This window comes from Pteropus alecto, unplaced genomic scaffold (genome assembly GCF_000325575.1).
Source record: "Pteropus alecto unplaced genomic scaffold, ASM32557v1 scaffold120, whole genome shotgun sequence".
Lineage (NCBI taxonomy): Eukaryota > Metazoa > Chordata > Mammalia > Chiroptera > Pteropodidae > Pteropus > Pteropus alecto.
The window spans coordinates 755,323-767,708 of NW_006430061.1; the positions used below are offsets into that span (position 1 = coordinate 755,323).

At 32.2% G+C, this 12,386-nt stretch overlaps 1 protein-coding gene and 1 pseudogene across 4 annotated transcripts in view; both read left to right on the forward strand.

Moving 5' to 3' along the window:
* The window catches only part of PIK3C2A (phosphatidylinositol-4-phosphate 3-kinase catalytic subunit type 2 alpha), an 87,402-nt gene that overhangs the window by 33,922 nt on the left and 41,094 nt on the right, over nt 1–12,386 (forward strand). For all 4 annotated transcript variants that reach the window (XM_015589616.2, XM_006904735.3, XM_006904736.3 and 1 more), the window contains 6 exons: nt 1,427–1,530; nt 7,142–7,299; nt 9,202–9,322; nt 10,071–10,182; nt 11,378–11,457; nt 11,590–11,653. In XM_015589616.2, coding sequence (XP_015445102.1) covers nt 1,427–1,530; nt 7,142–7,299; nt 9,202–9,322; nt 10,071–10,182; nt 11,378–11,457; nt 11,590–11,653 — 639 coding nt within the window. The remainder of the gene's footprint in view (nt 1–1,426; nt 1,531–7,141; nt 7,300–9,201; nt 9,323–10,070; nt 10,183–11,377; nt 11,458–11,589; nt 11,654–12,386) is intronic.
* Nucleotides 4,974–7,133, forward strand: LOC112479227 (annotated as a pseudogene).

The window sequence follows — 12,386 nt, forward strand, 5'->3', positions numbered from 1 at the left end:
CTTTCTCACAATTAAAGAGAGAGCATTAGTAATATAAGAAAATAGTAAGGAAAACACTGAAAATACTGTAGAAGTATCCTCATTTAGTGAAAATGATGGTTGGATGAATGGCTTCAAGAATCGTTTCATTTCCACAGTGCTCTAAGCTCTCTGTTGAAGCAGTTAGTACAGACAAAGAAGCTGTGAAGACATTTTCTTTTGCATTAAAAACTTTGTTGAAGAAGTCTATATCCTAGATAACATTTTCAAGTTTTTTTTTTTTGAAATGGATCAACTAGAAGCAAATTCCCTCAAGCATCTGTATCACAAATGAGGAAGCAGGAGCTCTCTAAGGTTTAAGGTTCAATGACCATACACTAGGTGCAAATTTAGAGATTTAACTATGCTAGTATTTTTATAAAGCCTTATTGTCTTAGAGCTTTGATTATAAAGTTACACCGATTTTGAGTAATCTGCCTTAACTCTGTTTTTCTCATAAATTGTAATTTTTAGTTGCAGTTTTCTAGAACTTAAGACTTGGTTTTGTTTTTTTTCCTTCCCCAGATGTGCATATTATTTTCTAGCAGAAAGGGCTCTGCCAATATTTTAAAAGAAAAAAGTTTATAAAGGAATTATTGTCTTAAATTTTCAGTTTATTTTTCTGACAAAATCTTCTTGTGTACCATGGTCATTGAAATCTATTACAACTCTTGAAATTTATACGCTGTGTTCTGATTCACTTAGTTTTGAATTGAGAGTGTTCCAATTCTAATTTTAATGGAAATTTACATTTGAATTTTGTGCCAAATTAAGTATTTTTATGTAGTAATCAAAATAACTCTAAATGGGCTTTGCTATTTGGCTATGCTTAGATGGTGAATTTATCTTCTAAATATTGCACATAGATTTAGATCAAACATAAACTTAACTTTTAAAGGACTATCAGGTTGTTTGTATATGTTCATTAACATAAAAATACCTACCAACTCCTAAAACAGATTCTCTTACATAAAAAACCAGTTGCTTTCTTGGAATTTGAGTCCTATGTTAAATATAGAATTCTTGGTTTATTAGAGGAGTCCCAAATGGGCTTGATCTCTTCATTTTCTTAAAATAGAGGCTAGTCCTTTAATTTCATTCTGCTGTTAATTTAGCATTCATTTCAGGAAGATTTTGAATGAAATGTCTTTAGCATTCCATTCTTACTGACGTATACAAAGAACAGCCTATTTCTGCTTTTGAGCAACTAAAACCAATGATCTTTAAAATAGGCTTAGTTGGCATTACTTCTACAGGTACAAGTCCATAATTTAAAACTTTGTTACTGATGTATATTATTTTACCATATCTTTGTACATATTTTTGTAAAAATGTGTTTGTGCTTTGCTGCTGTTTAGCATTTTGGGGATCTTTTACTTTTAAAATAAAAACACTTTTTTGATTACAGAAAGACCCAAATGGGACCAGTAGTTTGCCAACTGGAAGTTCTCTTCCACAGGAATTTGAAGTACGGAATGAAGAAGTGGCAGCTTTTTGTCGATCCATTACAAAGTAAGAAATTTTTCTTTATAAATTAAAAATTATTTTTTATTAAATGCTTGTTTAAAAAATTTAACTTGAAAATTAGTTTAGTGCCAATTCTAAAATTAAGTTTTTTTTTTTCCTTGTGGTTTAAAATTCCCAGACAGTTAATTGGCACGTTAACACAAACTACAGTTGAATCTGTATCTTTACTTGTTAGGTTTCTGAGCATTTAGAAGAAAAAACTGAGGTCACACAGTAGACTTCTGATATACTATTAACCAGCTGAAAATATGGCTTAACCATTCAAGTTTTGGTATACTTAGACAATGCCTATTTTTATTGTAGGGACACTTAGTTTTTGCCTTATACTTTTTTACCATTTAAAATACTGTACTGCTTATTTAAGAGATACTATAACAGGCAATATATTTTCTGAAGGTTAGAAAAATGCATTTCTAAAATGTTGTTTTAATCTTACATGTGTCTGACATCCTCGGTCTGAGGAAACTGAGACTCAGAGAAGTTACTCAAGTACCAGAGTTTGCTCAGCTAGTCAGTAACACAGCCAGGTCTCCTTTGCCTCTAGTTCAGTGTGTTTTCTTTCCGTTGTATCACCATATTAGTTGGACTTCCATTACGAGTGCTAGAAACCAATCTTAAACTAGCTTAAATCAAGAAAGGTTGTATATTAGTTCACAAACTTTGCATATAAAAGAAAGAAGGATAAGACAGCTCAGCGATAGCCAGATCTAGGAATTCATATACTGTAATTGATCCTTGATTTCTTTTCCTTTTGGACTCTCCTTTCCTACTTCCTATCCTTTTCTTCCTCCCTTTTCTCCCCATACACTTCCTCTGTGCATGTTGATTTCATTTTCTTCTACTGTCATTGGGGTTTTGATGGCAGGGAATATAGCCACTGATAGCTTAGACTTCATATTCTAATGGTCTTGCCAACAGAGATTAAAGGGAGTCCTGTCCCCTAGCACCAGATAGAAAAAAAACCACAGAAAAAGTGTAACAACAAACACTGTGGCCAAGAGGATGAGGTATGTTATCAGAAGAAGGGAAAGTAGATCAGCGCTGGGGGATTTATTCTGAATCCTGTATTTTCTCCAGTGTGGTCTGCTTTAAGCAAAGCAGAGTTTGGGGTTCCTAGATAAAATGATATATGTACAATATTTTAATGTTATATAAGGGACTTAATAATATTTAACTAGATTTTCTAGACTATTGGTACAACTTTATAAAAATTATCTTAATGTTACCTTTTAACTAGCATTTCTTTCCTATGAAATACCTTAGGGGAAAAAAGAAGAAAAATATCTGTAGAGCCACTTTTTATTTCTTGCAAACGTTATTCTTAACTGGATTTTTAAAACTCATTTTTCAGTAAAATAGAAAAATGTTTTCATTTAAAATAGAAGAGGCATTTAGATTACTTGGTATGCAAATTGCATGTACTAGAAGTTACCTATGCCTTTTTGCCATTATGCCATTATGTAGATATGGTTAACAATTTGGAAATAATCTGTTATGTGTTCATCTAATTCCTTTAATTCTCCCCAAACAAGCCCTGCATGCTTTCTGCTAGACTGTGTTAGTGACTATTGATTACATTTAAGTTGAGCAGTTAAGTTCTCTGTGATCTGCCTTTTTTCCCTCATTTGAATCTTTGAGTTATTTACAAAAACTCTGCCAGTAAGCTAAAAATCATTATTTTTATTTATTTTACACACACACACACACACACACACATACACACACACACACACACACACACGGTTATGTAATGTGAAATCCCAAGTGAACTAAAGAGAGAATGGGTTTTTTTTCTAATTTTATTATCATTAGTAGAGTATGATTGCAACAAATACTTCAGAGCAGTCGGAAGAAAGAGGGGTTTTTGAAGCCATGTTCTAGGAACTTCTCTTGTTCCTCTTGTTCCCTTGTGGCCTTTGGAGACTGGGGTCAGGAGATATCTCCTGAAGAAATTAATGGCTCTTTCTTTTTTTTTTTTCCAGTATGCTCATATCTGCAGTGCATTTTAAAAACAAGTATTTATACTCTTAGCCAATTCTTTACTTTTCAAAATCTTAAATTATTCATTGAATCATTTAAATTCAGCTATAAAAATAGTATAAGACTGTCAGGATGATAACTGTTTACAGTCAAGAGTACTGTATAAGAGATTCAGAATTTAGTGCCAGTTGTAGCCCTTGTTATTTTTTTGCTTCTGTGAAATTAGGGAGTTGAACTATTGATTTCAAAGGTCTCTTTCAGTTTAAACCTCTGTAATACTTTGATTTAGGACATTTCATTATTACTAAATTTTTCCGGTTTTTATTTCTTGTTTTCTTTCTTTTCATCCTCATTGTAATTGACAAAGCTTGCTGTATATACTAGTTATCGGTTCAGAAAGAGTTCTGAGAAGAATGTTGGATAGCAGTAGAAGGTTTTGCTGCTGCATTTGTGGTTTCCTAAGATGAGAAACTGTTTTTTAGACTTGTCATCTTGAATGGCCTTCTATTGCTTTTCTTTATATATGGTTGAGTTCTTCATATATGGTTGAGTCCTAATATGTATATCCTACAATAGTTTCTTTACGCCAAGGACTCACTATATGTTTTCAAGGACTTCACCTCTGCACTTAATTTTATTTTAAACAATGCTGACTCTATACTTTCTTGTAAAGTAGTGCTAATTAAATTAAAACCCTCATTTTTCATCTTTAACTTTTAAAACCCTCAATTTTCTCTCTTCTGTCCTGATTTCGCATGATTTGGCTCTGTCTGTGTGTAACTTTAGCTTGATTGAGCACACAGTAGGAAAATAAACTGTACAGGATTTTAGTTTGTGAAGAGATTAAGTTTTCTGAGCTACAGAGCCACAGTAAACAAACCAAGCTGTTTCTTTAGTGGCAATAGGGAAATGGAAATTTTAGAGAAAATTACCGATATAGGTAATTAAGACTATCAAGCTATGTTGGCTTAGAGTGTCCATAAAAATCCTTTATCTGATTTCTTATTTCGAAAGTGAATTATTTACTCAGCAATTATCTATTTACTTATTTTATTTTGTATGTTTTTGTTACAAACAAAATGAAAAAACTGAACTTTAAGGACTCTATTAACACCTTATTTTCCCCCCAATTTTTATAAAGCAAATAAAACCATGAAAATAGAAGAAATCATCAACTTTATAGAAAAACAAAATTACTGTATTTTTCTGGATTGACTGTCTTTCATGTGAAGCAGAGAGAGAAAAGACTCATTTAAAAACCCCTTTAATTGTGGTAAAATATATATAACATAAAATTTATTATTTAATAATTTTTACATATATAAATCTGTGACATTAAGTATATTCACATTGTCGTGTAAATGAAAGGGCATGTTTTAAGAAAAAGAAATGAAGGAGTTTTCCCCTCAAAAGTCAAATTTATTAAATACAACTTTTGTCACTGGAATTTTTGTCTAAAATTTTTGTTTTCTGAGCTATCATCAGGAATTTCATTTAGTTTTCGTTATCTTTAAAGATTTCTGAAAATCAAAAGCTTGGATGTAGACATAATTCTCTACCATTTCACATATTAGTTAATTGTATGATTTTCTGTGAGCATCTATTTCATACTATAGAAAACAGGAGAATACCAAGTAGTAGAAAAAAATAAGAATCTTAGTCTGGGTCCTATGAACATCCTGTCATTATGTTGCAGGGGGGTAAGCTTTGTAGCAATAAAATATCTGAAGATAATGTGTCCACATCTTAAGGTGCATTTCCAATATCAGTTTATTATTTATTACATTTTTTCATTTACATTTCTTTTAAATATTGGATCCTTTGTGGCATTTAAGATCACAGTGCAGAAATCAGATTTATTCACTCATTCATTTATTTGACAAGATGCTTATAATGCTTCCCATGTACTAGGCCCTTTCTGAGTACTTTAATTATTTAATTCACGTTAATTATCACAACGACCCTCTGAGATTAGCAGTAGTTTACTCCCAGTTTACAGGAGAGGATGCTGAAGCAACAAGAAGATTTAATAACTTGCCTAAGGTCACACAGCTAGTAAATCATAAAATCAAGATTTAAACACAGGAAGTCTGGCTCTAGAGGCTGTGTACAAACTGTTAAACTTGTTGGCCCTCCAGAACCTTTCTTTCTGTCAACTCAAACTGTTTTATTTTGTTTTTATGACTTGATTATTTTAATCTTTACAGAGGCAAAATAGACAATACTTTTAGCATTCATTCTGTTTATAGCCCTATGGAAAGCAAATGAAAAGATTGAAACTTGTCTTCTTATCTCCAGAAAAAAATTTAAAAAGACCCACAAGTTTATAGAAGGCATTAAATCTTCCTTTGTCTTTTGATAACAGTACTGTCTGGAGATGAGCCATATACTAGGCTCATGTATTTAAATTCAAACTATATTGCTCTTCTGAATACCTATGAATACCATGAAAACCTTCACAGGCAATTCTTACCATTCCCTGAGTTTTGTAAATAACTTTGAGGGAATAAAGGCCTTATAGCACTGTAAAAACCCATTGTGTGTATCTGTGTGTGATTTTTATTTTTACATTGTTTAACAACCAGAAACAATGTATAGGGGGAAATGACCTTAGAAAAAAGATTTTTGAAAGACAACAAGCTCTTTTCCTCCCTGGCTACTTTTGAGGATCAGCTGCTGCCGCCATCATGAATGATACAGTAACTATCCGAACTAGGAAGTTCATGACCAATAGACTAGTTCAACAGAAACAAATGGTCATTGACGTCCTTTATCCTGGAAAGGCAACAGTACCTAAGACAGAAATTCGGAGAAAACTATCCAAAATGTACAAGACCACACCAGGTGTCATCTTTGTATTTGGATTCCGAATCCATTTTGGTGGTGGCAAGACAACTGATTTTGGCATGATTTATGATTCCTTGTATTACACAAAGAAAAATGAACCCAAACATAGACTTGCAAGACATGGCCTGTATGAAGAAAAATACCTCAAGAAAACAGCAAAAGGAACACAAGAACAGAATGAAGAAAGTTAGGGGGGAGTCCAAAGGCCAGTGTTGGTGCTGGCAAAAAGAAATGAAATATCTAGCAGTGAGTGAGGTGGAGATTGGACAACAGGAGTAAAGATCTGCCAGTGCCTATCTGTGACGATTGAGCAGTTTCCATGAGAAGATTAAAAACTAAGAACTTTTATGTGGAAAAAAAACAATCTTTTTATTCCTCCAGCAATTATAATTTAAGGCTGCATTGCTTATATTATCAGTGATTCATTAAAAATGTACCATTTTTGTAGTTACACTGTGTAGCAAAAGAATCTGAAGCAGAGAACCTCATTTAATGCTATGTATCTAGTGTATGCTTGATTAATGTTGATAATGCTACCAAAGATATCTTGGCAGTACTTAATCTCTTTCCTTGGATTCCTTTTATTAAAAGACAAATGCTGGTATTCGGAGCTTTGACAGGGATGCATTCATTGCAGTTCTCAAGAGCTGCTCTAGACTTGGGCAAAGGCACAGAATTGAATGGCTGTAAGCACAAAAGCCTTGTTCAAGGCTCTCAAATAAATGTATCCTTTAAAAAAAGAATTTAATTTTTTCTTTCTTGTGAACAGATTGAAGACCAACTTTCCATACACCAATCACTGCACAAATCCAGGCTATTTATTAAGTCCAGTCACAGTGCAAAGAAACATATGTGGAGAAAATGCTAGCGTGAAGGTCTCCATTGAAATTGAAGGATTTCAACTACCAGTTACTTTTACATGTGATGGTAGGTTTGTAATTCCCCAACCATCTTGTTTTGCTCTGATTAGAGAGAAAATGTTTAAAACATTAATATAATTCTCTTAATAAACTGACTCTGTTATTAGTATCCTTTTTAAAAATTTTATGTGTGTATGTGTGGTAAAATACTTAACATTCATTGGTTATCCTTTTCAAAAACTTGGCATTTCTACTTAAGACTAGTTGCAAAACAGTTTACCTTTATCACTACTGTACATATTTCTGTGAAAAATGCTTCACTTTGGTTAATCAGTGGCTCTTGGCCAAGGTCCCAAAGCATTAGATAAAAAGGCTACTAAACAGATAATTAGATAGACAGTCAAATTCTTTCTTTCTTTCTTTTTTATGGCAAGAAGAATGCTTATTTATAAAGAGCTGTCAGTGAAATGGAAATTTCAGTTATTTTGCTAAGCTCCTCTAAGGAGAAGATAATTCTCCTTTGGTTCTAAGTCTTCTTCCCAGACGATGTGGATGTCCTTTCTAAAGATGTATCCCCAAGTCCATAGGAAATTTTTTGTTATGGTTTTAAAAACTACTTTTATTTTCTTTCATAGCTTATTGTTTTTCACAATGTATATCGTTTTAATGGAATTCCAACAGTAGAATAATATCCTATATTTCTGTAGTACTTTGGCTTACAAATTATGCCTTTTTTTTAGTGCTTATGACTAGGACTATGTCCAGTATTTGGATACTTTCTTTGTAGCTTTGTACTTTGCAAGGCCCTTTGAAAAAATATAAATCTGAAACAAAATGTTAGCCAACTATAATAATCATTCTTTTAGTTTCTAAAGGAAGAGTTATTCTTTTTAAATGTACTTTACAGTTTGGTTTGAACAATCATTTAAACATGCAGTAAGAATTAATATCAAAACTGAAGGAAAAAAGTCAAAAGGCCTTTTGATTGAAATAAGCATGAGTATCAGTGCTTACACGTTGATAGCAAAATGTTTTAATTTGTATCAGATTTTGACTTGTTATATTAAAATCTGATTTTTTTGTTTAAAAAATATTTCAAATGCCTATTTGGTTCTTCATAAATGTGCACATTTATAACAGTACAGCTCTGTTAAGAAATGTAACTATTATGGTACAGGTGGTTTGTATGTTCAGATGATAAATGTTACCATACGTTTGACTATTTAGAAATGTAGCCATTGTATTAGATAGAAGTTTTATGGCCTTTGCTAAGCTGTTAATTTTTGTGAAGTTTGAACGTAGTCACTGTCTTCTAAATTGAATGCAGGAGCTTGAAGTACAGAAATAGGTTACTTTAAAAATTATTTAGTTTTTAAAAGAATAAGAATTGAACAGTACTTCCAACTCGCTAGATTTTTATTCTTTATTGGAAAATTTACGAGGCAAATGTCAAAGATTTAAAATGTTGGTTCTTTTCCTTGTAATTTGATTTAAATCATTGCTAGATACTGCTAAATGTTATCCTTTTGGAGGCCTCTGTAACAGGGAGGTGGCTTTCTTTGCTTAGATCTGCCCTGTCTAATATAGTAACCATTAGCTACATGTGGCTGTTGAGTGCTTGAAATGAGGCTGATAGAGATTGAGATGTGCTACAGGTATAAAATACACACTGGATTTCAAAGACTTAGTTTAAAAAGAGAATGTAAGATATCTCATCAGTAATTTTTAAATACTGATTATATGTTGAAATGGTATTTGAGATATAGGTTAAATAAAACATTAAAATTAGCTTTACTTGTTTCTTTTTACTTTTTTCATTGTGGCTACTAGAAAATTTTAAATTATATACGTGACCTAAATTATATTCCTATTGTATAGTGCTGTCTTAGATTATAAGAAATACAATCTGAATAAATGTATACTTAGAATTAAGTGAGTAAAGTGAAAATCATGACTAACTCTTTTACAGTGAGTTCTACTGTAGAAATCATTATAATGCAAGCCCTTTGCTGGGTGCATGATGACTTGAATCAAGTAGATGTTGGCAGCTATGTTCTGAAAGTTTGTGGTCAAGAGGAAGTGCTACAGAAGTAAGTTTATTCATTTAACTACTGAACAACATCTTTGGAAATTTCATTTTTAATAGCTTAGATGATTAAAAAAATTTTAATATCTTAAGTGAAATTTGTAATACAAAAATACATAGAGTCCTACTGAATTGATTCTTGGTATCAATACACTTATATTGAGATATACTTTGAGAAGTCATGTCTAACATAATGGAGGGATTTCAGAGATCATTAAGACATGGTATTTCCCTTAAGAAGCTTATAGTGTCAGATGGGAAGAGTGGTGGATAATTGATTGGTAAGTGAATTTAATGCTTTTTTTTTTCTTTCTGCAAAGGATCAATAGTCACATCATTATAGACTCCATTTTTCTTTTGTAGCATACACTGTTACTTTATACATAGTGTCAGCTGTGATTCCCTTTTAGTTACCTGAAATAATCATTATATGACTTTTTCTGAACCAGGTAGTTATTACATCTGCTATTTTAGTCTAGTTATTTTACAGATTTCGGTCTCTTAGGCTACTAGAAATGTCCTGTCTCTATTTTTCTCATTTTCTTCTTATCTTTTTTCTTTTTTGCTTTGACTCTTCTCATGTAGAAGAATTATTCTACTTAAATGCTTACACTTGGTTAAAAAACTATCTGTATTTTACCATTTTCTTCGGTTTCTGATGCAGATAGAATTTTACTCTCATCTCTGTAATTTATAATTTGAAGAGACTAACGCTGATGAATAATTAATGAATAATTAATATATTTTAATAGTAATCATTGCCTTGGAAGTCATGAACATATTCAAAACTGTCGAAAATGGGACACAGAGATTAAACTACGACTTTTGACCTTCAGCACAATGTGCCAAAATCTGGCCCGAACTGTAAGTGTTTATTTACCTTATTACTGAATTGCATTTGGTTAAATCCGAATAATTTCGCTAATTAGCCAATTTGCTATTTGTACATTCTCCAAGATTTCTGGGTTAGACTGGAAATGATGAACTCTTTATCTCAATAGGAGTCTTTTCAGCAGATGCGGGGGCGGAGATTTTCAATCATGAAGGTTTAGGTAGCATACTACTCAGAGTTGGAGGCCTAATTGAAAATCAAAGTGGAGGATTTAGAAATTTGATTTGTAATAGTTTTACGCAGTAATGAAAACATCAGGGTTAGTCAAGGAGAAATGAGGAAGAAGGAAAGATTTTGAATATGAAATGTGGGTTTGGGAGGGGAAAAAGATCCACTGACTTTTGCACCAAACTAAGAAAAATACATTATTTTTCACCATATGAATACTAATTCTTTGTTTTAAAAGTACAATACTTTCTTTTGAGATTAAAGCAAAATAGCATGCAGGAAATGAGGCCATTTTATTACTGTAAAACACCATGAATTTTAATCTCTAAAGAGAATTCTGTATTTGGTAGAATTTTGGGTAGGTAAATACCAGTCATTTTCATTTTCTCTTTACTTTCTTAGGTTTTGCTCCTATGTTAGGTAGAATTTATTTCAATTGGGTGGAAACTGTTTCACAAAACTCAATACATTTTAGCAATCTTTAGTTCTTTTCAGTTTCTTAAAATTATGTTCTTGAGTATATTTGTATAGTAAGGATTCATGGTAGAAGAAACCAGCACCTCGTGTATTGGGGATAAGGTGGAGGGGAAGTTGATTATCATTAGAAGAAAAATGCAGAAACTCAAATGATCTCTTCTCCATCTGGTTTTCACTCCACCTTTATTTGGCTGTCAGCCATCTTTAAAAGTATTTTCAGCTTTGTATTCTCTCTATGTAGAACTGAAGTAGTTTTTGTTTTGGGAGCTATTTATATATCAGAAACTAGACTTAAAAGCATTTATGGTTTTTCATTTAAAAACCTTTTTTTCAGAATATCGATTCACTTTTTTTCAGTCGATTGTAAATATTAAATTCTGACAATATTTTAGCCTCAGTTCTGAAAAATCACTTCAGTTTCAAGAATTTATCATATGTTTAACCATATTTAATTTGGCACTAGAAAGACCAAAGAATGGATTTGATTTTTTGGTAAACATTTGTGTATATATGTTTGTTTAGGCAGAAGATGATGAAACACCTGTGGATTTAAACAAACACCTGCATCAAATAGAAAAACCATATAAAGAAGTCATGACAAGGTGTGGCATCTAAAGCTTTAATTATAGGTTTTCAAACTTTGCTTTTGGATGTGACTACATTTGTTATAGTGAATAAAACAATCATTTTTGTATATAGTATCTTTCAGCCACAATAATTGTTCCTTATTTCAGACACCCTGTTGAAGAACTTTTAGATTCTTATCATAATCAAGTGGAGCTGGCTCTTCAAGTAGAAGTAAGTCTTAATTTACATTTTGTCATGATGACTTAAAGATTCTTGTTTCTCTTCTTTGAAGTCTAGTGTTGTCAGATTAAGTATTTTAGAAGGACTATTTAAAATGTATTATTGATATTGATGTTTGACTTGTTTTCTGACCCAACTTTTTAATAAAAAGTCTCAATAATGCTGAGTCAATGTGTCTACTCTCACTTCAGCTTTATTACTAAGAGGAACATTCAGTTCAATTCAAAAAGCATTTATTGAATGCTTACTATATACTAGGTGTTAGAATTATGAAAATGAATATAATCAGAGAATGCCTTATTGAGAAGATGAATTTGAGTAAACCACTGGAGGAGAGGAAGAAACTATCCAATTTTGGGGGAAGGAGTATGCCCTGTATATTTACGGTCGCTAGATCTTTGTAGCTGGAATAGAATGAGGGAAGGTGGGCAGCAAGAGTGCAAACAAATCACGTAAGATGTTTTCCTAGCCACAGGAGAGACAGTGATGGCTTGGACCAGGATGAATACAGTAGAAGTGGTGAGAAGGGGTTGGATTCTGTGATATATTTTGAAATTAATGCTAGGATGATTTACTGATAGACTGAATGTGGAACAGGGAGCGGGGAGGAGAGAAGAAAGAGGGAGAGAGAGGAGTTAAGCATAACTCCAAGATTTTCTATCTGTGCGTATGGAAATCTGGCATTGCCATTTAGTGAGATGTAGAAAACTGTGAGAGGAGCAGA